Source organism: Pogonomyrmex barbatus, unplaced genomic scaffold (assembly GCF_055798465.1).
Source record: "Pogonomyrmex barbatus isolate J1 unplaced genomic scaffold, ASM5579846v1 scaffold1, whole genome shotgun sequence".
NCBI classification, from domain to species: Eukaryota; Metazoa; Arthropoda; class Insecta; order Hymenoptera; family Formicidae; genus Pogonomyrmex; species Pogonomyrmex barbatus.
Window position 1 is genome coordinate 22,274,111 of NW_028297098.1, and position 26,125 is coordinate 22,300,235.

Below are 26,125 nucleotides of genomic sequence, written 5' to 3' on the forward strand. Positions count from 1 at the left end.
ATCAAAATTATATATATTATTATAATTTGTAACATAACATATAAAGAAATATATATATAAATTTATTGTTTTATACAGGCACATTGTGCATCTAAATTTAACAATCTAAGTTTCTGCATCTATAATTTTAAATTATAATAATTTACTTGCGTTCAAATAATTTAAACTATGTGATGTTATGTATGTAAACAATAATTAATCTACGATTATCGTGCAAAATTGAGTTAAGAACATGTTTGTGTTTAATATTCCTAATTGAATTTCTTAATTGTGTTTAAATTTCAAAATTTAAGGAAGAAATTTATTTAAATTAATTATAATAATCCGTTAATGCCACAAAAATTGAATAAATAAGATTCTCTGGTTTCTCTGATTTCTAAATAAGATTCTTTGATTTTTTACTTCGTAGTTAGTTTTATATATATATACCAATATGTTATAATAAAACGAAAATTTTATGCAATTGTTTGCTCTTTTTAAATTTATTATATTTATAATTAATACTTATATTAGACATGTGTGTACTTGTATAGTAACTGTTGTATAATTTAATTATTCTTTTATATCGTATATCGATAATATAATTTGTAATAGTTTATATAATTTACACTGTTTACAGATACATGCGAAAAAAGACTGTATAAATATTACATAGACTAAATGTCACAAAGACACATAAATAATCATGTAAACATAATTTTGAAAGTTATGACTAACTCCGACTTTTATATATAAGTAAATAAATTGTTTTTAATATATCTAATAAATAATATGTTTATTAATTAAATTCATAATTAAGATATTCCAAGTGTTATTAATCATATTTAATTGAACTATATAAATTACTCTAATAACACTCAATAATTATTATTAATAACAGCTAAATTCGAAATCTCGTTCATGAACTTCAGATGGCAACCACGGTCTGTAGACGTGTCCATCGGCCTCTTTACTGGGCATATATGTAAAGAAAGTTCTTTTGAACGACGTGGAAGGAAATTTTCCATATTGCATGGTACTCCACATAATACGAGCATAAGAAACACGCGCTTTACGTATTTTACTGTGAAATATCGCTGTCGTCTGTCTAATCTGTTTGAAACATAAAATAATTAACTTTATTTTAAATTAAAAATAAATAATTAATCTCAAATTTAAGGTGATTTAACAAACTGATATCCGTAATAAAAATAGAAGGAGAAATGAAAGCGGAAATTGGGAAAGATTAGGAAATTAAAAGAATATTATTTTAGATTTGATATGTAAGATAAGTTTTGTAGTTGAATTCACAAATATTAAAAATGTTGATAATTATTTACCTTCTCCTTTATCTTCTCGGCATCATAGTAAGTTAATCTCTTTAGCTGATGCTCTGTTAGATGTAGTGATGGTTTCTTGTCAAACTTCAATTTTTTATTTATTAAAGCCCACATGCCAACGGTTGCTTGCATTAAATTTTCTAGGAAAACAGTAAAGAAAAAGATAGATAAAAATGAAAGGAAATAATAAAAAAATGAGAAAAATTTAGACATTTTAATTCTGCCAGCAAAATACTTTTGTCGATTTCCGAGAAAGCGACACCCTTCCTATACATAATCCAATCTTGAAGCTGTGGCATTAGATAACATTCTGGCAACTTGGCGAATGTATAACCTTCCGCAGCCATTTTCTCTAATTCGGCCTGATGTTTTATATGTAATTTAAATTTTACATATAAATCTCTAATTTAAATTGTACACTTGAATATATATATATATATATATATATATATATATATACATATTTAGATAAATATATATATATATATATAATTTAGATAAATTGCTTGATATCAATATATTTTAAAATTATCAGTTTAAGAAGATCTATGAAAATACCTTCATTATCGCTATAAGATCAAATTTGCTGTTTATATATTTCTTATCACCACCGCCCTTTAACCGATGACTTCCATTATTAATCTTTTTTTCTGTCTTATCAATCGCTTGTTTGTGTAATACATTTTTCTGATGATTAACCTCAGCAACTTCGTCTGAATATATCTTCTTTTTACGAATTATTTTATCGACATTTTCTTTATTTGCGTCTGTTTGATGTCCTATTTTGTTAGTCTTCTTGTTTAATGACTGTAATTTCGATCTCGTTTTTGGTGTTTTATTTTTTACATTTGTGTAACTTTCTTTCGTATCTATTTTTTTCTGAATTTTCTTCGTCAATTTTTGTTCGTCTAATGTTTCCCGAGTCGTCAAATAAGACAGATTTTTCTCGTTTTTATCTCCATAAATTAATTTAAATGCCTCGTCTCTAGCCTTCTTTCTAGCCTCCATTTCTTTTTTTAAGATGACGTCTTTCGTTGGTAATGGACCTGGTGGAATATTTATTGGTGACCAATGTCGATGCAAGGCAACAGTTTGTCGAATATCTTCTTTACTGTGCATAGGTATTTGGAACGACGTGGATATTTTCAGATCATCTAATTTTTGTTGACATGCTTTCTGTTTTCTTTCTTCATGTTCCACAATTTTTCTCTCGTATTTACACTCGCATACAGGTTTTACTATCTTCAATCTGCGGGGCCTATAATATAACATCTCCATAAAACATATCCACAAAACATTTTATAATATCAATAGCTTGCTAATATTATTTTTATATTATAATTACGTTTGAATAATGTATTGAAAATTAAATATTATATCCGTCAATAATTAAAACATCTTAATATTGCAAATTAAAAGCTGCTAAATAAAAAATTAATATAATAAAATTGTTAATAATTGTAATAATTATAATTTTATTAGTTAATATTAATATTTTTATACCAACCTGGCAACTCGAGCGATTTTTTTGCAGGACGTCCAGCAAGGAGTATTATCTTCGCGCCGTGTGAAATAATCCATTAATGCTGCATCCTTCAACGCTATCTTCCATCTTTCTTCCGGTGATTTAAGTTCCATCAATTTCTTTCGTTCCCCTTCAATATTTTTATTCTGATTCACTAAGCCATTATCTTTCGTAATAATGTTAATACAATTGCATGATTTTGGTTTCTTTCGTATTTTCTCTATCAAGCTTTTCGGTCCAGAATACCTTTCGATCAGCTTCAACGTTTTATCCATAGCTTCGCTAACACACATGTCGTATGGTGATTTAAGAATGTCATACTCTGGAATATATTCGTCACTTCTTCGTGGACTGATAGGTGGTGTGAAGTAAGAAACATCATCGATGATTTCATCTTCCTCCTCCAATTCCGTTTTCCTAGTTCTTTCTTTGTGCATTAGATCATTTGTATTGGACATCAGGATCTTTTTCTTTCTTCTTTTCTCCCTACATTGACATGGCTGTCCTCCAGGTCGAACTGCCATCATTTCCAGAGGATAATCCGGTTCGCAGAGATAGGCCAGGGTCTTTTTCGCCGGAAGATCCTGCTCCGATCCGATTTTCCAATTACAAGATTTCTTTTCAGTATTTTCTTCTGCAAAATCATTAATTGTTAGTAATTCTTTTGAGAGAACCGTTGGTTGAATGTTATGTGGGTTTCCTGTAGTAGATTTGAATATATTTTTTAACTTTGTCATTTTATGTTTCCGTGCGATCTTCTCAGTTTTATTTACTATATTTTTTGTTTCATTTTTCTTCGTAAATTTATGCTTAGATGGTTTTGTTAGTTTCGTGTTTTCCGTTTTGAATACTGCTGATGATTTGGAAATCGGATTCATTAATTTTGTATTTTTTTTATCAATTGTTTTTTTTAAAGATGACGATCCTTTATTTTTCTTTTCTATATTTTTTATTTCTTTTTTCTCCTTATTCGTTTCTTTTTGGATTGTCTTTGATGACTTTAACATTTTAGAAGCTTTTTTATTATTTAAAGTATTATTTTCAATTTGTTTAAGTTTTTTTAAAGAAGAAATGTTATTTGATTTTTCTTGCATTTTTAATGGCGAAGAAGTTGTGAATGTTGGAGTCTTTGGAATTGCTTCATAATCTGTTTTCAATATTTTTGCCGAGGGCGCTGTTTGTGAGATGTTCATTATTTCCTTTAAGAAAGGATTATACTTGCAGCATTTGTCATCAGGATACGTCTTGCAAGAATATGCACCTAATTCATCTGGTCTGTACTTCTTTCCAGGACATAATCCTTCTTCTTTTATCCAAGAAAAATCATCTTTGCTCATTGACGGACTTATGTCCTTGTCAGTCATTTGCCGAATAGCACATGAACAAGGTGGAATGTTCTTGATAAATTGAGGAGACTCAGGTATTTCCGATAGTACATGTATTTTATCCTTTTGAGTATCGGATATGTATTGAGATTGCTCAGTCTCTTTGACATTATCAATGTTTGTCTTGGCTTCATCTTTCAAAGTAACCTGATTAATCGGTGATTTTGTCACATTCCCTTCTGAAGATTGTATTTCCTTTGAATCTATAATGTGCCTATCATAAATAATAATCATATTACTTTGTTACATAATTGTTTTCGGAACTTTAATTTCTAGTAATTCCTAATTTTGAAAATTTTAATAAAAGAATTATATAAGAAATATATAAATAATTAAAAAATAATAAATGTTAAAAATTAAGAGAAAATAAATAAATTTCATAAATTTCAAAAATTTCAGAACTTAATTTAATAATGTAAATATTCCTAACAGGGATAAAATTAATTCTTTACAATAGTAATCTATTTAATAAAAAATTAAATTATACATACAGAAAGCATTATAGATTAAATAATTTAAATCCATTTAATTCATTTAATTATTTAATCTAATGCTAGAGTTATGTAATTTTAACTCGATTAAATATTACTCACATGTTTTTCTCTCCATTCTGCATATTGATTGGTATCTTATCAATTTCGCTTTGTTGCAAGTTTTCATAAAACTTTCTGGTTTGTCGACACAAGCAACAACTGTCACAAACGGGAAATACTAATTTCATAATTGCCTGCACATTTCTAATCAGCTCATCAGTTTCTTCTTCCAACTGTCTATAATCTTCATCAACATTTTGCAACCACTCCTGCCAATTTCTGGATAGATTTTCTCTACCACTGGGAAAAACTTTTCTGGACTGATCATCGAGTTTCAGCACTGAGAAGAACTTTTCATTACTTATTATATCGTTTGTGATCTCGGTTACAGGACAATCTTGTGAATCTTTAAACGTGCCAGCAGTCACATCATGAATATTTTTTTCGTCAAGCCAGAGTTTTTGCTTTGTTTCTAGCAGTTTTGGTGGATCTAAGGTTTTTAAAGAAAACATTTAAAAGAAAATTATAATTGTAAATTTAGTATATGATTTTTGTAACATTTTTCATACTAGATGTTATATCTTCTGTTATGTAAATTTCTAGACTTTTATAATCGGATTTTTTGTCCTCTGATTGAAAAATGTCAAAAATTGCTAATCTTTCCGTTTCTACATTTTTCTCTCTTGAAAAATCTTTATCTTTGAAGTCTCTTTGTTCATCAATTACACCTATTTGTGAATCGATATTTCAATAAATCTATATTTATTTATTGTGCCAAAATAATCAGCTAGTTATTTAATTAAAAATTTAGTATATATTCTGTATTTAATTTTGCTATTTTTACTGTTCTGTTCACGTGTAGTTAAAGAAATCTCCTGCAATTCCTTTGTGCTAGTTTTTTTAAGATATTCAGCACAAATATCTTTTTCTCGCTCTTTAATCTCAGATCCATTATTGATAAAAATCTTATATTTGTTGTTTAATGATAAGGTTACTTTTGGAATTGCAATTAATTTACGTTGCTTCCGCCATTTTTGTAAAGCATTTCGGTAACCAGCCCAATCAGGACGTTTAAATAATTCTTCCTTATAAGGACAGCTATCTTTCTGCCGTGGCAGACATATTGGTGGTTTGGCTAAAATATGAAAAATAATTGTGTAATTAATTGTGTAAATTAATTGACTGTATTTTTTAATGACATTCTCAAAAAAAATATAAAATTACGTTTTGGTGGTAATTTTGGCATGATTACTGGCGGTAATCTTTTATGTAATTCCTTCACCGTTTCTGGTAATGTTAAAAATGCAATGGCTGACAATATTACTCTCTCATTACAATTGTAAACCTTTTCTGCAAATTAAATAATTTTATAATTATTATATATAATATATTATATATAATATAATTTTTATAATTATTATATATAATATAATTCTATTAAAAAAGATATTGTTAAAAATAATTGCTAAAGATATTATTAAAATTAATTCTATTATCTAGATTCTATGAATAAAAACATAAAGAGATAGATACTATATCCTTCTTGGTAGAAATCATTTCCTGTTAAAATTTTGTAAATTTCTCGAAGAAAATCGACGCTATTTAAGTTACTTGATTTATGCAACTCTTTTATAGTATTTGGGGCTAATTTGAAAAATGTTGAAATAACGCCAATAGCTATCAATATCATTTGTGTGCCACTTGTTTTTGTCTCTTCGTAATCAATCCGCATTACATTTTGCAGTTTCATTAAATTTTTCATCTATGAATTTACAGAACTTAATTTAAAACAGATATAAAACAACATGTATACACATTCTTATTTTAATAACAATTTTTCAAATAGAATTAGAAGAAATAGAAGATCTAAAGGCAATGAATATTTTATTTCATAAAAATAATTTCATTAATTTTTAGACTTATATATATTCTTACATTTTAATAAAATTTTAATTTTTAAATAAAATCTACTTGGGATTATTTATTTTTATATCATACTTGATCTAAAGAAAAGTCTTGAAACCATCGTGGATATGTTTTTGATATTAATGCAAGTTTTTTCTGGTCTATGGAAGAAACAAATAATATTTAAATTATTAATATATTAATATAAGATACGCAATCACTAATTAATTATATTTATTGTATAGTTTTCCCAACTTAAACTCTTGTCCTTTTCTCAATTATTTTCTGTTTTCAAATAGTTACAATTTTTTACATTTAATTTCTTCTTTTGCTATATTTATTATTTAATCACATAAATGTGTAAAATAAAAATATTTTTTTTTATATAAATTAACTTTTATGTAAATTTTTCTTACTCATATGTAAATTATCGCGTAATAAAATTTGTATGAAATATGAATAACAAAATTTACAATAAGCAAATATTTTTTCTTTTCGATATATTAAATACAAAACAAGAAGCTGCGAGCAACACAAAGCTGCTTTTATCACAAACATAGTGGCATTATGTGCTATTATGCATTATTCGTCATTTATAATGATACATAATGAAACCATGATAGCCATGATAGCCTACTGATAGCTGTTATCAATGCTCCGTCCAACAGCAGCATAAAAAATGTTTGACTTAAATGTGTTAAAAAATGTGTGGCTAATGAAAACAACTCACTTTTCTTCTTTGCTATTTTAATCGCTTTGTCGCTTGCCTCGTTATAACGTCTTTGTTTCTCCGCCCAGAAGATATCCTTTGCTAATGCAATTTCATCCTCTAGATATTGCTTAATAAAGCGATTGTTTCTACGGGTCAAGAAATAATTTAGTACATCATTTTCTAATCGTTGTTGCTCATCCTCCACATCCGACGTTTTCGTTTTAGTCGATTTTTTCCTGTCTCTCAAGAGTCGCGACGTAGAAAATTTCATTCGCATTTTAACTGTCGGACATTCGTGTATCGAAGTTATTGCCGTCAACGAAGACTCATAGGGCGGTAATCGTTGATCATATCGAGAAAGAGAATTAAAACGATCCAGGGAACAGCAAAATCCAAATGGCTTCAAATCTTTCTTCGGCAATTTTCTCGAAAATTAATAATAGACGATAAATACAATATTACGATAAATAATTATTTTTTCATACTGATTAACAGGTTATAAATAAATTATAAAAGTTATTCGTTTGGCACTGACATGTCAAATAGATTATATAAAATTAAAAAATAATCTGGTAATTGTATTTAATGTATTTGAATTGTATTTAATTTCTAATGGCATTGAAAGAAAATGTTTACTTTAACGACGGTTGCGTGCTGGAAGTTTTTAAAGAAATTTTAGACATTTTTAAAGCAAGTTTTAAAGCAACAGTCAAGTTGAGTTTCTTCGTTAAAATATATTTTTGGTCTAAATTAATTTTTTGTAACTAATACTTGTCAATTTATAAATAATTATAAGAACTGTAATTAGTAAGATTTTATAGGTTGTGTCTAAAGGAATGAAATTTTGAATAAATTTAGAATAAATTTTCAGCTTTATTTTGTTTACAGAGCCCACTTTAGGACAATCTGCATCAGATTTCAGAATAGAATATTATTTATACTTTTATATCTATCATTATATTTTAATGTATGTATGTTCTAATATATTTATATCTATACATATATATATATGTATATTTTTTAGATAAATTTTGATAGCGCATATTTTGATTCTTTAATTTTGTTTCGTCACTATAAATTATACATAGATTTCTATGAAATTCTAAATTTTAATGAAATAATTTCACGAGAAAGAATAATGTCAATTATTCTCTTTCGCAAAAATCAAATTATGTTTTTCCATCTAATAATTTGTAATCTTAGACATAACTAAAATAGTAGATAGCAGTCGTTGGTATATAAGGCCATGACAGATCTATCGATGTTTCAGCTCTCAGCTGGGTTTCAGCTGATGTAAGTTTGGTGCAGCTATTATCTGTGCGCGGTATGGTAGTGTGAACACGTGGAAAGTGAAATAATTGTAACAATCGTTGGGAATTATGATATTAAGTAGATCTTTGTTTTCTGAATGATTCGTGTTTTCTGCTCTCATCCAATGCTCGTCAAAGTATTTGCATTCGCTTTAAAGAAGTAAAGCGCATTTTTTTTGCAAAGAACACCAATTTGCGGTTATGCACGACGTGTATTAACTTCTTTCTTCGAGAATTCGTCAAAGTTCAATTGCAAAGTGTTGAATAAAAATTCACGGTGATACATTCAGCATTAAAATCAAATCAATCAGACCTGTTTGCAAGTTGATATATAATAATAATAATATTATTCGAGGTATAATCGCCGGAATTAAATTAATGCCAAAAGCAAATGCGAATGTGAAGGGAAAATTTATTCGGATTTTTTTTTTCTTTTTAAATTTCTTATAATTTGTAGAGATTAAATTCGGAATTAATTGCAAATCTTACTTAAAAGTCATTTAAGTAAGTTGTAAATTGCCAATGTATTTTGTTCACATTGATGTAATATTATCATCATTCCAGTCAATGATTTAGCTAATCCGATGCGTTATCTACTTCAGCCAATTCGAGTTCACTTAAAGTCATTATTCACGTTTATCTCTGACAATATACGAAAACGATCATCAACGGTGCAGTGAAACTGTTGGGTGCAGTACAATTGTTGAGAATTTGCGATATGCCAAAGAAAATTAAGATTGTGATCGTTGGCGCGGGTGCAGCTGGCATTGCAGCTGCCTCGAGGCTGATGCAGAAAAATGTGGACGATTTTATAATACTGGAAGCCAACGATAGGATTGGTGGTAGAATATATACTACAAATTTCGGTAAATAAATCTCTCTTCTGTGAGAATTAGCTTTTTACCTTCAGTAATTCAGTAATTTCGCTTTTTCGCAATCATATCACTTTTAAAAATCAAAATAATTCCAATTCTGTGCTTTTAAACTTTTGAACACTTAGGAAAATTTTAAATTTGAGTATCTGCATATTTCCAGGTGACAATGTAGTGGATCTCGGAGCTCAGTGGGTCCATGGACAGACTGGAAACGTAGTATTTCAGCTTGCCTCCAAACACGATCTGCTGGATTCGAATGCAGGCTTACTTGATCCCAGCAAACATGAATTTATTACCATTAATGGTGAAATAATGCCCGAAAAGGAAAGTAGCGAAGCTCTGATGATTTATCACAATATAGTAAAACAAGCAGAACTTAACAAGGAAAGAGGATCTTATGGAGATTATTTTATAAGAGAGTAAGTAATTCCATTTTTATTTCAGGATTAAGAATATATATTGTATAAATTATTTAGAAAGTAAGTTAAAAAATAAATACCCTTTTATTTGGTTAACATAAGAAAAATGTCAATAATGTACAATATAAAGAATTTTTATAAGAATTTAAATTCTTAATAGTCATTTATGAAATTTTTGTACTTGTTTGAGATACAAAACTCACACAATTTGCATATTTTATGGAAGAGAATATAGTTTTATAAGAAAATTGTTAATACCACAGTCTTCAAAAAGCTCTGAAAAAATATAAATCCTTAAAAATTATTCACAAAAGTTATGTTTTTGTACGAGTATTTATAGTTTCTACATCAAATTTTGTGAAAGAGAATATTGTTTACGAAATCATCAATTTTGCTCTCACGAAACCATGCTTGCAATGTAGGATGTAGGCGAGTTTGCACAATCGTACAAACATCTTTATCAGGCACGATACATCTGATAATAAAAAGTAAAGCAAAATTAGCAAAGACAGTCACTATAGCGTTCTGTATATTTCTATATTATATTAGTCGTGAACAAATATAAGTGATATTTTATCATAAATGCTTATCATAAAGATTTATCTGTCAGAAGCTTGTTATTTATTATCTTGTTATCTATTAGTTTGCTATAAAAAACTTATCAATTATGCGTACCTCACGCGATTGTTGCAGCATTGATTTCTCATGTATTCATATCTCAACAAAGAATATATGTATTTCAAATATTTTGTGTCCAAATTATTATTCGTTTCTTCATACATTTTCACAGGATTATTTATTCTTTTGACGTATCCTCTTGTTAGTATCGGTATAACATAATCGACCTAAAAATAAATTAATTTACAATACTTCAATGTCAATAGCACTTAATATAATCAATAGTCAAAAAATCAACTTTTATTATTCAAAAGTCTTAATTTAATTAAAAATAAATCAATTTATTCGGATGTTGGATAGCTCTATTCTAGATTTTCTATCAAAATTTGATTTCTAGAATTATCGCTCTAACATATGACACAAGGAATTTTGAAAGAAAAAATATTCCATTGTGATAAAAACAAAATATCCAAAACACAAACTTAATTTTTTGGAAGGCAAAAATAGGCCTTTAAATAATAATAATGCATAAGTTTTACAATAAAATTCTCTCTCTCTCTCTCTCTCTCTCTCTCTCTCTAAAATTAATCTTATAATCTTCAATCAAATTTTATTTATAACAAAATTAGAAGAAAATCAAGGTTTATAGAATTGCTTTTCTCCGAGAAATCAAGACTTGACTCGTGCCTTAAAGAAAAAAAGAAATTAATCTACCTGGTTAAAACAATCATCTATGAATTCTTCAGCTTGGCTGTAGACATGTTTCTCTTGCTCTTGCAATATAAGCACACCGATTCGCGGCTGTTTGGATCTGAATATCTTTGTGATGTATTCGGCTGTTGCTAAACCATCATCAGTGAAAGTCAGCATAACTATGCAGCCGTACGTTTGTTCAATCTGACAAAATATAGATATAAATATAAATATAATATAGATTAGTTTAAATTAGAAAATTTTAATTTAAACTTTTTCTAATAAAAATCTTAATTTAAAATCTTATTATCTAGTAAATTTTCACAAATATGAATTATAAATATGAATTATAAATATGAATTATAAAACGAGAATTATAACCTTTTTTCCTTGATTATTTCCTTGTGATGTGCTTATTGATTCACTTTCTTTCATTCCACTTCTGCATTCTCCTGTCAAAATAGGACTTAGGACTAATGGTGCTCTCGGTATATGTCCTGGTTTAATTATTTCAGATCCTAAATGTAAATAATTAATATAAATAAATATATACATACAATTAATACTTCTTTAAAAATCTATCTATCAAAATTAATTCAACTTGTGATTTATTCTGTAACGCTAGAAAAAAAATAATTGTTACTATTCTTTACCATCATGGCGTGTAGCACATTGTGACGCAACACTGACTAGATCATGCACGTAATCTTTAATTTGATTTATCACATCGAGCCGTTGCATTTTTTGCAAAGCACTCAGAATTTTATCCATCGTTGCATCAGGACACTGCACATAAGTCAAAAGGACGTAATACGTTGGATCCTGAAGCCCTTTGAAATCGTAATCTATGCACTAGACAATAAAATGATATAACAATATTATTATTATTAATATTGTTATTATATAACAATCATACAATATTGTCATATAATATTATATTTTAGTTGCAATAATTATATTCCTCTATTTTTTAAACTTACACGTATCTGCTCCATCGTTAGGCCCATGTATGCTGCAAATTCCTGCCATCCATCATAGATCTTTCCTGTTGCTGTGGAGCTCAGCAACAAGCATAACCTTTGTAACGTGGCTTTGCCAATATGCTCAAATAAGTATGCAGCGTGAACACGTGATGATTCTTTCTGGATATTCAAGATAATCATATCTAAATTTGGTGGTCCATCCACTTCATTCCTTAGTTTTTCCAGTACTGGATCTATTTTCCTAATAGAATTGTATATCTCATTGAAGAATTGAAGACTTTGTAAGAATTGAACATTTACACATTTTCCTCAAAAAACTGACTCAATTTGAGGAAAATGTATAAATATTTCATACTTGTATAATATCAACACCATCTAAGTTTGTAAGGAATTAATTTTCTATTGTACATGATGTATGTTGATAACAAAATTAATTATTGCTCTAATAGTAAACTAAAACTGAGAGACATCGTTACCTTTTTGCAAACATTTTATAAAGTTTCTAAGTTTCATTGACAGTAAAAGCTTGTCGTGAGTAATCAGTTGGATTTAATGATATTACTATTGTAGATCATTCTACAATTATTTGCAGAGACTATATAAATGCAATATTTTTCCATGATTGAGATATCTAAAAATCCATATAAAAAATATCAGCCTATTAGAACCCAAATATTATTATTGGAGGCTATATTCTCTGCATATGATAGAATGATTACCACATACTGGCTGATGTAGTATCAGTCAGTGCTTTCCCCCACCACAGTTTACAAGGTTGATGATGATTCATCCTTGCTGCCTATCCGCCTACAGTTTGAATCAGAAGAAAATACAAAATATCAAAATTTTTGTTTTTTTTTTCAAAATTTATTTAATTATTAAATTAATATTAAATTAAATTAAATTAATATTAAATATTAAATTAATTAAATTAATTATATTAATTAAATTTAATTTTAATTAATTTGACTTATTAAATATATAATTATAAACATAATGCAGAGACGAAATGTAAATGAATTAAATTAATGTACTACTTAACAAAGTCATGTTTACAAAATATCGTTCTAATAATTGTTAAAGAGAAATAGATAAAAATTTTACAATTATTTCATATTTATTTAGTATCTGGAGTGAAATTTGTAATGAGTATAAATTGAATAGTAAAGGTAATATTAAAATAAGAGATTTTTTATAATAATAAATTTAATCATCATATTAATGTTACAGATATTACAAAATTTTTGATGAGAAACCTTTTATGAGTCGTGCTCGAGTTTCTGAATATTTATCTTGGATAGAAAAGATGGAAAATTCTATACAATGCAGCGATACGTGGTTTGACGTTTCCGCAAAACGTTTGGCAGGATATTGGGAGTGCGAAGGCGATCTTACATTAAATTGGAAGGATCGTGGTTATAAAACAATTTTTGATTTATTATTGGTAAAAAATCATTTGACAATATTGAATATCATATTGTGCAAAAATGAGTCATTTATATCAACATTTTATTTTACAAAACACTTCAACTTTTAATAAAATTTAGAAAATATTCTGTTAAAAACGAAACAATGATCAATTTAAAAAATATATATTTATAAGAATAAGACTAAAATTAATTCATAAAATTAAGGAGAAAAAAAGATTATGAAAATATTATGAATAATATCTGAAGATCAAAAAAATTTATAATAATTGGCAATTTAAATTTTATGTTATTTAAAATTTATTAATTTATGTTATTTAATTTTTTATGCATCTTTAACCTATTATTGATATATTTATATATATATATATATATATATATATATATATATATATATATATTAAACAAATGCATTATTGATATATATTTCAACAATTATTTTAGCAAGTTTTTTTAATTCAGATATATTGATTATTTTATTAGCAAAAAATTCCAAATGCAGAGGAATGCTTGCCAGTGATGGAAAGAATAGAATTTGGAAAAGTCGTATCAACTATAAATTATAGCTCAGACAAAAATGTTACAGTGATCACTAGAGATGGATGCGAATATTCTGCATTGCATGTTATATTCACTGGATCTCTAGGTGTTCTAAAAGAGAAACATTCTACGATGTTTATACCATCTTTGTCACAAAAGAAACAACGTGCGATAGAGGTTTTATTAACAATATACTCTAAATAAAATGATATACGACAGATTATACGACAGATGTTAATTAATTTAAACATAATTTCATAGGGATTAAATCTCGGAACAGCGAATAAGATTTTCCTCGAATTTCCGCACAGATGGTGGCCGGATAAAGCCAGTTTTAATTTTATCTGGTCAGAAACAGATAAGGAGGAATTCTTGCAAAACTATGATCAAGTAAATAGATATTTGAATGTGATTTACAGATTATAGTGATTTACAGATTATAATGAATAATACTTTGCAATTAAAAATAAATTTGATTGATTTTTTGTTTATATTGCTCTTTATAATCTTCCAATATTTGTTTCAGAGTAGCGAGTGGCTCTGCGATGTATTCTCGATTTTTGATGTAGCTTATCAACCGAATGTTTTATGCGCTTGGATGGCAGGAAAAAATGCGAGATACATGGAAACCTTGTCGGACATTGATGTATTCGACGGATTGTATCTATTATTAACAAAATCATTCGGAAAATATTATAATGTTGTAAAGCCAAAAAGAATATTAAGGTAATTTTCTGTCAAAAGTGAATGCAATTGAAAAAAAAAAAATGATAATTAAGTCGTAACTATTTTTTTAAACTTTTAGATCCAAGTGGTACACTAATGAGCATTTTCGAGGCTCGTATAGTTTTCAAAGCATGGTATCCGAGCAAATGGATGTAGAACCAAAAGATTTGGCCGAGCCGATCATGAATGGAAATAAACCTGTACGTAATATTAACTTAAGTAACTTAATGTTTTCACTGATTAAATTAATGTCCAAAATATTATAGTTAAGTTCCTTGTCGTCTTATATTATTTATTTTATTGATAGGACTAGGAATAGTTTTTATTTTTTGTTTATCACGTATTTCTGTTTTATATAATCGTTAGTAAATCGTTATTAAATTGTAAAAAAAGAAATTATTGACATTGACAAAATACATCATGATTAGATAATTCTTTTCGCTGGAGAAGCTACGCATGATCATTATTATTCTACTGTGCATGGCGCTGTGGAAACAGGTTTCCGTGAAGCGGATAGACTAATCGCCTTTGAAAGGTAAATAATATTAATTGAAGTGTTATTTAAAGCTTGGGATCAAGAGTATAATAATATGATAAATATACTAATAATGCTTGATAATTTTTTGATTATTTAATGCAATAATATATGCTTTAAAAAATGATTAAAAAATTTATTTTTTAATAAACTTCATAAATTTTTTTTATTAAAATTATAATAGTATATTTTTCATTAATTCTAAATTTTTTCCAGTTTTATAAATTTGAATGAAAAAGGGGAGTAACCTGTTAAATAAAGTTTTAGTTTAAAATAATTTATAATTGAAACAATGCATCTTTACTTCTATGTATTATATGTAATGCATAATGTATCATGCATTAATAATTATTTCCGCTTATAGTTACTATTCTCGCATGATCCAAATTGTATTGTATTATGTTATCACGTCAAGTTTATTTATTTTTGGGTCATATGTTTCATAAAACTTTTTTCTTTTTTAACTTAGCGAAAGCTTAGAAGTAAAAGCTTTTCTGTTTATTGCTATTTTACTATTATTTTTAAATATATTAGCTTCAAATTTTGCACTCATGTTTTTGCATTTATAGTTATATTAATTGCTTCTAACATGCTTCTTCTTAGGCAATTAAACTCACATCTCTAATTACATCTCCTACAACTATCTTCGTAATGAACGGATTACAGAAAACTTGAAATATGTTTCCAATTTACAATATTTGCAATCGACGAATATATTTAAGGATTTTTAATCATGGCCAATCACCGTACTTATTAGTAAGGTGTAAACATTTGTATAAAAATACATTGTATATAAATGTGATAGTATAAATTTTAATTTTGTAAATTGATGTAAAATAGAGAAAATATGTATAATTGATATGAAATATATATTTTATCGTTATCCGCAAGAGGGATAATATTTATATTTATTATTGTGTATTGATTAATGTGTATTGATTGCGTTCATTATTATTTATATTTATTATTTACTTTTTATTTACTTTATATTATCATTGCATTGAGAATATCTTCAAATAAGTAGCGTAGTTTGTGTGTACTGATTAAATAGAATTTTTAGTAGAATATATTTACTGTGAATTAGAATAAATTTGATAAAAATATAGAAAACGGTATGTATACATATCTTATGTATACGTATCTTTATTTGAAATTCAGTAGACTAATTACTTCGGATGACGTAGAACGTGGAATCGCTTAGATCGACTGATTAACAACTTCGACGAAACATTGCGGATAGAGACTGACGCGAGTGCGAGAGGAACAGAAAGGACAAAAGTTGTGATAATAGGTGCAGGAATTGCAGGATTAGCGGCGGCGAAAACATTAGAAGATGCGGGATTCACGGATTATCTTCTTCTCGAAGGTACGTTTAGACATGTGTCTCTTAAAAATTCAACATTTAATTCAATATTTAATATTAAAAGAAAAATCTTAATCTTTGAGGCAATCGTGTAAATAAATAATATAAAAACTTATACAAAAAAAATAGAGAGATAAATCTGAATGGTTTAAGATAAAACAAATTTTTTTGGATTACTTGTCATTATTTTTTTTATAGCTCAAGACATAATTGGAGGAAGAATTCATTCCATCCCATGGAACGATGGCTGGATAGATTGCGGGGCACAATTCTTGCATGGTGATAAGAGCAGGTTAGCGCAATATTGTTTCAACAATGATTTATTGTCGAATATTCAAGGCACGGACGGTGAGGGAATTTTCTTGCGCGACGATGGAACGATAATGAGCGAAAACTTGGTTCGCGAAGTCGACGATCTCGTGCGAAATGTTTCGGATGATGTTTGTGAGTCTCGGAGATCTTTAAAGGAGCAAGAGAGTATCGGTTCTGTCATGAGAAATAGTTTTGAGAATTATTTACGTGAGGGAGGCGATTCTTTAATGGAGAGGAGGATGAAGGAGGAAATTTTCGATTGGAACGTGCGGTTTCTTCTAGTAGACAATTGTTGCCACTCTTTGGATGATTTATCGGCGGTCCTGTGGGGAAAATTTAAGGTAAATTTAATTTTTATATATATAGAGTTTTAATAATAAATTTAATAATGACGCACTACGTAACGACAATATTAATTTCTACAGTATGTTGGTGGACCGGAACATTTGCTCTTCAAATCCGGTTATAGTTCCTTGACAAATCTTCTCGTTGGCAATCTGAACGAGCAAAAAGTGCGTTTAGCTATGCCCGTGGAGACTATTTACTGGCGGGATTCTGTCGATTCTGAAAAGGATTCTCCGATCATCGTGACAACTTCCGAGGGAACGCGAATCCTAGCTGATGCGGTCATAGTCACTTGTTCGCTCGGCTATTTGAAGGAAAATCATCGAAAGATGTTCCAACCATTGTTACCGAACTATCTGAGCGTCGCTATCGAGGATCTTGGTTTTGGAACGATTAATAAAATTTTTCTGGACTTTGGCGAGCCCTGGTGGCAAAGTGACGTGAATGGTTTCCAATTGCTTTGGCGCAGAGACGCCGATCGCCAATCCTTACCGGAATGGACCAGGGACCTCACGGGATTCGACGTTCTGCCGACTCATCCGGCCACTCTCATAGTGTGGGTCGGCGGGCAAGGAGCACGTATCATTGAAAATTTATCGGAACAGACAATCGCGCAAGATTGTGTGAATCTCTTAACGCGTTATTTGCAATATCGCGATATTCCGCCAGTGAAGAAATGCGTTCGAACCAAATGGAATGGGAATAAATATGTAAGAGGTGGTTATAGTCACATCACAAAAAGCTGCGAGAAGGATAATGTCTCGCCTAAAACGTTAGCCCAACCAGTCTGGACGACAATATTGCAGAATGACGCGAAGAGAAAGCAGGTGAGAAGATTACCGTAAGATATTTTCAAAGTTTAGCATTTCTTTCAATTTTAAATTGGAAATTTTATAGTCCCAAAAAATATTGAGATTTTGTATTATGGATTTTTTAAATATTATGTTAAGATAAAGCAAAATTACAGCATTAGAAGAAAACAATTTCAGATTTGCTAATTTATAAAAATTTTTAAATATGGCAGAATTTACCAATTATATTGTTCGCTGGTGAAGCCACACATGACGAGTTCTATTCGACGACGCATGGAGCTTACGAGACGGGAATTCATCAAGCTGAAGTATTCTTGGAGCATCACGCGAACATCAAGTAAATATATATATATATATATATATATATATATATATATAATATAATATAATATGTATATATGTTTATAAATGAGATATTAGCGTTTCTTGATATATAGATATGTAAATATACTATAGAAATAAAACTTTGTAACATGCTTGTAATGACGTATTTTTCTCTTTATTGCAATCATTTAATAACAAGATTTATAAATATGTAACATTAGTTTCTACATATTAAGTTATTAGTAAGTTATTATTATGTAAATAATTTAATTTTTAATTAATTGATTGAGTTTTAATTTATTATTAAGAAATTTCTTTTTATATGTAATTTTATCTATTTACATCGTGTTATTTATATATATATATATATATATATATATATATATATATAAACATATATATATGCTTTCACTTTCTGTTTATTAAGTATATGTTATTTCTACATATTGGTAAGCAATCCGAATTGACTCTCTTTCCTGTTATTCAGTATCTTCTTATCATATTGATTTTTGCGGAACAGACGAACTGGTTTATCCACTTTGAACAGTTACGTCAGAATCGGAGATTTTCAATTGACCAATCAAACATTAATTGAACAATGTCTGCCTGAAATTTATCCTTGACAAACATCGATTTGCATCTATTCTTCTTTCTTTCCTTTTTTTATATAATCATAAAAACATTATATGAAGCAGCAAATATTTGAAACAATATTGGATATTTAAAAAAGTTATGATCAATAATTAAAAATTAATAAGAATTACATTAAGAAATAACATTAAGAATAATTAAAATAATATTTTTCATTTTGTTTTGTTTTACTAAATATATATATATATATATATATATATATATATATATATATTTATATATTTATATATTTATATAGTTTATATTATTTTAAATATATTGTTTATGTAATAATAATAATGATAAAATTATATTATTTTATGTCAATTTTGTGAATGAATAATAAATATATTATTATTATATTATATATTATATATTTATATTTTATATTATATTATGTACTTGCAAAGTTACTATATCAAATACATTCTAAATCACAATTTTAAACATGCAAAATATTGTCAAGATATTATAATTTAACTTAGTATACTTAATTAGCATACTTAACGATTGCTATTTATTTTATTAAAATTTCTTACTAAAATTCGCAACGTCGGCATCTTCAATGAAATCACGACCCGAGCACAGGACCGTTTCCCCACTCTTGGTACATACTCTCTTCTCCTTCTTATCTCTTCTTGCTTTTTTTACCTATCATCTTCTTTATGCGTTCCATTCTCCGTAAAATTAGGAGGGAGAGATTGGAGAGAGAGGAAGACGCGTGCAGATTCCATCGTTGCTAATCGTCGCAGTAGCTTATCTTCACTGTCAATTGCCTTGACATCGAATACTCAATAGTCTTGTGTATACCCTCGCGATGGATTTTTATTTCGATTTCCTTACGATCTTTCTGATCCTCGGCGTGGCTTCCATTGGTGAGAAAAATTCAAGATTATCATTGATATCAAACATCATTATGAGAAACGATTCTATGGATTATTTTACATTGTTAAATATTATTACATTGTGACAATAATTGTGTGTGATTGTGGATGTTATTAAAATCAAAGAATGCATAAAACTTGAGTACATTGTACTAACATCTGTATTGTTGTAAAGATTTTTAATTTTCTAATTTCATTATTCTCGTTTTTCTAAAATTTTTACATTGAGAAATATAAATTTAAAGAATTTATATAAATTAATATAAAAGTTATAATACATTAATTTATTTATGTAAGTAATATATGTGTAATTACATATTTATAAAGATATTTGCGCTTTTTTATAATAAATAACTTGTTTATTTTTTTAGGTAATTCAAAGAATTCAAAAGTTTATCTCAGCGAGAATATCGCAGCTAATCCTTTCCTCCAATCGTCTCCAACTCGTCCTAATGTTGAGATCATTTCCTTCGTACCTTCCTCTCCCAATAAAAATGGAAATCCGTTTTTGTCAAATAGTGCCACAAATAATAAAAATCCATCTCCAAATAGTGTTACAAATAGTAGAAATCCATTCTTATCGAATACTGTCATAAAACCAGATAAAGAAAGTTCATATTTTTCAAATATTGCCATAAGTGGTGAAAATCCATTTTTGTCAAATAGTGTCACAAATAATCAAAAACCACTTTCACCAAGCAGTGGCACAAGTGGAAATCCATTTTTGTCAAGTGTCAATAAGCCAGTCTCACCAAGCTTTTCAAATAGTGGAGACTTATACATCAACAATCCCTTCTTGCATCCCACCGACACAAGATTTAATGCAGATGGTCCATCAAAGCCTGTCTCACCAAGACTTCCCCCAAGACCACTTACTACACTAGAGCCATCACCTACTACTACATCAAGACCACCATCTATTACTCCAAGGCCACCACCTACTACTCCAAGGCCACCACCTACTACTCCAAGGCCACCACCTACTACCCCAAGGCCACCACCTACTACACCAAGACCATCACCTACATCAAGGCTATCACCTAGTACACCAAGACTACCACAACCACCACCTAATATACCAGTACCAACTCCTCAAGTTCAGCCTTCAGTTACAAGTATATCATTGGAGGAACTAATACCCATTAAAATCACTGGTCCAGTAAAAACGAAATCAGAACTGAGTAAGTAAAATGTAATTGTGTATTTTAAAAACTTATAGAATTAAAATATTTTAAGAAGGATGTATACAAATATATGTTTGTAATGTAATAGACAAGTATTTAGACATTTTATGAATAATTCAAAATTTCAAATATCTTTATACATTTGAAATAAATCATACAATAACATCTAAAAAATAAATTTCAGAATGCGATGAATATGCTGGAGAGATTTCGGGTGTAACTGAGATACAATCTTTAACCGGTTCATCATCGGGCGTGTTCAGAGTGAACAATGCCTGTCAGGATTCAAATCATCTGGTGATTGGTGGCGTCGATGCTCAACCCGGCGAGTTTCCTCATATGGCCGCTCTGGGCAGACTATTTGGACAGACTTTTTCTTATATGTGTGGTGGGACGTTAATTTCACATAGCTGGGTACTTTCCGCTGCGCATTGTACTTATGGACCAAAGTACTTCTATCATTTTTTTATTTTAAACTATTTAAAAATGAGAAAGCGATTTCTTTTGTTTTTTATTTGGCAGTCATTTCACTTGAATGATTATAATAATAGATTAAAATAAAATCATAAAAATTGAAGACATTTCTTAAGACTTCTTGAATATTTCTTTGACGTGATACGGAATAATTCTGGATCTTGAAAGTCATAATTTAAAAGATTATAAAATTTTAAAACTTGATCTTTTAATTCAAATATTAATTAAATTTTGTGAAACTGAAAATAATCCTTGAGAAAGATCGATTTATGAGAATTATCTTGCAATTATTTATTTATTATAGGATGTAAATAGGACTAGTAAATTTAGTTTCTTTACGATGATTTTTGCAGCGGTGATCCGACTAACGTTCGAATAGGCTTCTACGAATTGACGGATCAAGCTGGCATAATGATTGCCATCAGTGATATGATAAGACATCCGGAGTACCTTCCACCTGAGCTATATGCAGATATAGCTTTGATATTGCTTGAGAGTCCCGTTACATTTAGCCTAGCGATAAGACCTGCATGTCTCTATCAGCGATATGATTTCGTGCCCAAGAATGCCTGGGTCAGCGGCTGGGGTGCCACCGAATTTGGTAAATAATCCGATAATCTCTCACGCATAAATTTGAAAGCTGCGGAATAATAAAGGATTCGAAAAAAAAATTGTAAAGTCTAATGATCTTTAAAAGATGTCTAGATCTAGACATCTTTTAGAAGAGTTAAAATCTTAGGAATCAGAAATTTTATTTCGGAAATTAAAAATTTTAAGAGCTAAACTATCGATTCAATCGTTAAATTATATGCTTTTAGCTGGAGATGCAAGCAATCGACTGCAAAAAGCTCAACTGACTCTAATAAGCAATGTGAAATGTTCGGAAAAGCATAACACTTCTATAGAAGTTCCGCATGGTATCTCAACGAATATGATTTGTGCCGGTGATATTCGCGGCAATCGGAGCAGTGATACCTGCGAGGGAGATTCCGGTGGTCCTCTACAAATCATTCATCCTCAAAATGATTGCCTTTTTCAAGTGATTGGTATCACCAGCTTCGGTCAAGCCTGCGGGATAGGTGACACGCCTGGTGTCTATACTAAAGTATCCCCTTATCTTTCATGGATTGAAAGTTACGTTTGGCCGGAAGGACAATAATCGCAATTTATTCGATTTTTGCAAAAAGTACAAAAAACATTCTTTATTACATTGTACTTGACGAAATCAAGTTTTACAAAATTAGTTATTAATTAATTATTAAGTAATTAATTAATTAAACGCTAAGAAATTGATGTTATTTGTAAATTTTTTCATTTTATATTAGTTTTTTTGTATAAGAATGATTTTGCAATTTCAGAGAAGTTGATATAACTTGTGCTCCAATTATTGCCTATTGACAAATTATTGAAAATTGTGATCAGCTAATTGTACATACACCATTTTTTCAATTAACTATGGTAGTGCAAATGAACACACTGCAGTTCTGACTAGAATATTGGAATAAGAAATAGAGAAATCGCAAAAATTATAGAATATGAAATTGATGTTGATTTTCCGAATTTCAAAAATCAAGAGATCTTACTATCGTGAATAGTTCGCCACGTAAGTCCATCGCCATAAGGGCCATGCGTTGATGGGAATAAGATATACCACCAATTTCTGCAACAAATATTTAAATATATTAAGAGAATAACAGATGAATTTTTGAATGCGACCAAAGTATAATGCGAAAATAGAAGTATAATGCTCAATATATTTAATGAAAAGTGCCAATAAATATTTATAAACCAAATTTGCAGTAGTTACTAATTTTTTAAAATTCGAAAATAGATACTTAACATAATTAGTATCGAATAATGTGCGGATTTTGCAGAATTTAAATGTTTAAATGTTAAATTTAATGTTTAAATTAAATTAATTTTGTTAGGAAATTCTATAGAAACAGTACTGTTTAATTATAGTCATTGCCTCATTTAATTAATTTGTCATTGATAGATTACATATTTCAATACTGTATTTCAATCGAAGATTACTGCATTCAATATTTTCAGAAGTATTTTGATAAAATTTTCATCAATTACCTATTTTTTGTTCCTAAGAACAATCTCCAGTTTTCTCTTGGCCCGAAGTCATAAGGATTCTGATAGAACTTGCCCTGGGCTCGATATTTCTTTGACTCCGCACTATTGATATGCGCTTCAATGCTTGTCTCTCCTCGGGTAATAAGACCTGCGTGCCAGCAAGCCAAGGCACCTAGCGCTGCAAATGTAGCAACGCAGATCAGACCAGCGAAAATTATCAGTCTTTGTCGCCATTCTTTGGATTTGGTTTCTGCCGCCTGCCTTGCTATTTCCGCCAATTCCTCCTCGCTTAAGTGATCCAATGACTCCGTCTACAATTAAGCACGCATTTGCAACAGCTATAATTTAAAACGAAATAGATGTTCAGTGACTTACGTACCATCGGTATTATTTCGGAATTATTGAGACGCACTGGATGACCGTCCAATTCTGGTTCCTGATCAGGGAAGAATTCTTCGTAGGCGAGTCGCACACCAAATACCATGACGAATGTAACGCCGACTACTGTGTAAACCATATACAGAAAAAAATGCCGATGATTATAGTGTCCGACGCAATTGTTTAGCCATGCTACGTGTTAATTAAGGAAAACTTATCACAAGACATCGTAAAACAAATAAATCCTTATTGACAATAATTGATTTATGTTGAACTAATTGATGAAAAAAGTAATTGAATACATAAAATCAATTTGCATTTGATGCAAGGATACGACAATGATGATCCATCTTGAGGATGCATTTGTTGCAAACAGAACAATGATGTGTTCTGGGTGGTTTCGGCTTGATGCATTTTTTGCAGATGCTTACAGCTTCTGGGATAAGACCTCCCTGCGGCGGATTACCCGCCGGCACAGCCACACCCATATAATAATGAAAACAGACATTAACCAGCAGCCAGTTTCCAATTAGCAATAGGATTATCGTCATCAATGGACTCCGATCCCACCACCATGGTAGACCCAGATAATACGCGATATAGACAATACTGACAGTTAGTAGGCTTACCATTACCACGAACACCTGTGGGCTGCAGCGCTTAGTAAATACATTGTGAATGTCACAAGGCTTGCCTTATGCAAAATAAAGTATCAGGAATATTTTATAAAGTATTATTCATGTAATATACTAATAAACGAAACTATTGTGTATAAGTACACTGGCTATTGCAGCGTACATATTAATAAAATAACATCGATTGTAAAAAAAATAAAAAATACTAACTTTCTAACAAAATTTATAACACAATCACAATAAAAAATCTCTAATATTTTTCAATTGCTCAAGAAACATCAATATACGCTGATTTTAGTTAAATTCTGTTTTTAAACTTAATAAATCACAGGAATTAGTCTTCAAATATCAAAATTCTAGTGTTGCTTTTTGACTGTCAAATTCGATTCCATACAGATTGCTTAATGAAAATATAATATAAAATATAAAATAAAATCTCATCTTCATAATGAAATTATAATTGTGTTGCTAAAACTGAGATTTTGTAATGTAAGAATAATAATAATAATAATAATAATAATATTTAAACTCTTACCGGACCCAAAAAGGAAGTGAAGTTTTCAACAAACCAGAACATGGGTTCCATAAGAATATCACAAGCATAACTCCAGTTGAGGAAGTCATTATAGAACAAAGATTTGAAGACAATTTGAAGCTGCCACCACTTCTGTTTTAAACTAACCCTTGAAATAAATCGAGTCACTTATTAGGTTTGTATAAAATTATACAAGGAAGCAATAATCGGGTTCAAATCCGATAATTTTTAATGCAAGATAGATTAATATAGATAAAAATAGCAAAAATAGGAAGAAAAATTCGTGACGATGCATAAAATTGAACAGATAAATATTCATATTAATAGAAAAATTTATTGGTTTACCTAAGAACACTTGGCGCCTTCGCCAAGGACCACTGTATCTTTACCATTTTCGTTTGTGTCCTCGAGTCCGTTCAAATATACTCATAATTTTGACGTGTTGGAGTCATATCTTGTGACTAAAATTATTATTTATCATTATACTTATTACATATTACACTTTATACATTGTCATACAACTTGCAGACACCTGATAAGGTGTTGTGACTTTATCGACTCAAGGCATGATAACCTGCAATAACCCTCGATCGATCCGTAAATACGGCTGCGTTCCGATATTCACTGCCAATACTGAAAATATATAATTCAGGTCACGTATA

The 26,125-nt window shown here is 29.2% G+C and overlaps 5 protein-coding genes across 20 annotated transcripts; 2 read left to right on the forward strand and 3 right to left on the reverse strand.

Moving 5' to 3' along the window:
* Window positions 1-825: 825 nt before the first annotated feature.
* Window positions 826-8,062, reverse strand: LOC105424749 (uncharacterized). Its single transcript, XM_089077547.1, has 11 exons — window positions 8,016-8,062; window positions 7,398-7,804; window positions 5,987-6,112; window positions 5,607-5,897; window positions 5,332-5,469; window positions 4,823-5,252; window positions 2,827-4,443; window positions 1,878-2,577; window positions 1,555-1,681; window positions 1,313-1,459; window positions 826-1,094 (listed from the first exon to the last, which is right to left on the reverse strand). Exons 1-11 carry the CDS (start codon window positions 8,060-8,062, stop codon window positions 871-873), a joined length of 4,254 nt encoding a protein of 1,417 aa, XP_088933673.1. The 3' UTR covers window positions 826-870.
* Window positions 8,063-8,617: 555 nt separating this feature from the next.
* LOC105424703 (spermine oxidase) lies at window positions 8,618-20,724 on the forward strand. 11 transcript variants are annotated; one of them, XM_089084509.1, is made up of 14 exons: window positions 8,618-8,672; window positions 9,292-9,555; window positions 9,725-9,983; window positions 13,508-13,721; window positions 14,188-14,421; window positions 14,506-14,634; window positions 14,771-14,970; window positions 15,050-15,170; window positions 15,399-15,505; window positions 16,690-16,871; window positions 17,067-17,521; window positions 17,606-18,352; window positions 18,550-18,674; window positions 19,983-20,106. In XM_089084509.1, the coding sequence occupies exons 2-14, from the start codon at window positions 9,408-9,410 to the stop codon at window positions 20,032-20,034; spliced, it is 2,973 nt and encodes a 990-aa protein (XP_088940635.1). In that variant the 5' UTR covers window positions 8,618-8,672; window positions 9,292-9,407; the 3' UTR covers window positions 20,035-20,106. The 11 variants fall into 11 exon arrangements, with proteins under 11 accessions (XP_088940635.1, XP_088940631.1, XP_088940624.1 ...); XM_089084505.1 differs by having other exon boundaries at window positions 8,657-8,739; XM_089084498.1 differs by having other exon boundaries at window positions 8,658-8,768; window positions 9,254-9,555.
* Window positions 10,049-12,894, reverse strand: LOC105424702 (uncharacterized). The gene is made up of 7 exons (XM_011635071.3): window positions 12,754-12,894; window positions 12,275-12,518; window positions 11,948-12,146; window positions 11,676-11,812; window positions 11,316-11,498; window positions 10,659-10,828; window positions 10,049-10,458 (listed from the first exon to the last, which is right to left on the reverse strand). The coding sequence occupies exons 1-7, from the start codon at window positions 12,765-12,767 to the stop codon at window positions 10,332-10,334; spliced, it is 1,074 nt and encodes a 357-aa protein (XP_011633373.2). The 5' UTR covers window positions 12,768-12,894; the 3' UTR covers window positions 10,049-10,331.
* Window positions 12,755-26,031, reverse strand: LOC105424704 (palmitoyltransferase ZDHHC16A). 6 transcript variants are annotated; one of them, XM_011635073.3, is made up of 8 exons: window positions 25,809-26,031; window positions 25,464-25,611; window positions 24,628-24,937; window positions 24,295-24,485; window positions 23,916-24,226; window positions 19,831-23,493; window positions 13,004-13,084; window positions 12,755-12,908 (listed from the first exon to the last, which is right to left on the reverse strand). In XM_011635073.3, the coding sequence occupies exons 1-6, from the start codon at window positions 25,853-25,855 to the stop codon at window positions 23,403-23,405; spliced, it is 1,098 nt and encodes a 365-aa protein (XP_011633375.2). In that variant the 5' UTR covers window positions 25,856-26,031; the 3' UTR covers window positions 12,755-12,908; window positions 13,004-13,084; window positions 19,831-23,402. The 6 variants fall into 6 exon arrangements, with proteins under 6 accessions (XP_011633375.2, XP_088940719.1, XP_088940715.1 ...); XM_089084593.1 differs by having other exon boundaries at window positions 12,997-13,084; XM_089084589.1 differs by having other exon boundaries at window positions 12,755-13,084; window positions 25,809-25,924; window positions 25,996-26,020.
* On the forward strand, window positions 20,028-23,626 carry LOC105424748 (uncharacterized). The gene is made up of 5 exons (XM_089084580.1): window positions 20,028-20,166; window positions 20,547-21,356; window positions 21,544-21,808; window positions 22,187-22,434; window positions 22,652-23,626. The coding sequence occupies exons 1-5, from the start codon at window positions 20,109-20,111 to the stop codon at window positions 22,990-22,992; spliced, it is 1,722 nt and encodes a 573-aa protein (XP_088940706.1). The 5' UTR covers window positions 20,028-20,108; the 3' UTR covers window positions 22,993-23,626.
* Window positions 26,032-26,125: the final 94 nt, after the last annotated feature.

Excerpts from the sequence above, each read along its gene's own strand:
- LOC105424704 (XM_011635073.3), bottom strand. The coding sequence starts at position 25,855 with ATGGTAAAGATACAGTGGTCCTTGGCGAAGGCGCCAAGTGTTCTTAG. Across the intron at positions 24,938-25,463 it reads TCACTTCCTTTTTGGGTCCG|GTGTTCGTGGTAATGGTAAG; the intron begins GTAAGAGTTTAA and ends TGCAGCCCACAG. Across the intron at positions 23,494-23,915 it reads TTCTTAGGAACAAAAAATAG|AAATTGGTGGTATATCTTAT; the intron begins GTAATTGATGAA and ends TATTTGTTGCAG.
- LOC105424703 (XM_089084509.1), top strand. The coding sequence starts at position 9,408 with ATGCCAAAGAAAATTAAGATTGTGATCGTTGGCGCGGGTGCAGCTGGC. Across the intron at positions 13,722-14,187 it reads CAATTTTTGATTTATTATTG|CAAAAAATTCCAAATGCAGA; the intron begins GTAAAAAATCAT and ends TTATTTTATTAG. Across the intron at positions 15,171-15,398 it reads TCATGAATGGAAATAAACCT|ATAATTCTTTTCGCTGGAGA; the intron begins GTACGTAATATT and ends CATCATGATTAG.
- LOC105424702 (XM_011635071.3), bottom strand. Across the intron at positions 11,813-11,947 it reads ATGTGCTACACGCCATGATG|GATCTGAAATAATTAAACCA; the intron begins GTAAAGAATAGT and ends ATTTACATTTAG. Across the intron at positions 10,829-11,315 it reads TAGATGATTGTTTTAACCAG|GTCGATTATGTTATACCGAT; the intron begins GTAGATTAATTT and ends ATTTATTTTTAG.
- LOC105424748 (XM_089084580.1), top strand. The coding sequence starts at position 20,109 with ATGGATTTTTATTTCGATTTCCTTACGATCTTTCTGATCCTCGGCGTG. Across the intron at positions 21,357-21,543 it reads AAAAACGAAATCAGAACTGA|AATGCGATGAATATGCTGGA; the intron begins GTAAGTAAAATG and ends AATAAATTTCAG. Across the intron at positions 21,809-22,186 it reads CATTGTACTTATGGACCAAA|CGGTGATCCGACTAACGTTC; the intron begins GTACTTCTATCA and ends TGATTTTTGCAG.
- LOC105424749 (XM_089077547.1), bottom strand. The coding sequence starts at position 8,062 with ATGTCTAAAATTTCTTTAAAAACTTCCAGCACGCAACCGTCGTTAAA. Across the intron at positions 4,444-4,822 it reads CAGAATGGAGAGAAAAACAT|GCACATTATAGATTCAAAGG; the intron begins GTGAGTAATATT and ends TATTTATGATAG. Across the intron at positions 1,682-1,877 it reads ATCTTATAGCGATAATGAAG|GCCGAATTAGAGAAAATGGC; the intron begins GTATTTTCATAG and ends ATAAAACATCAG.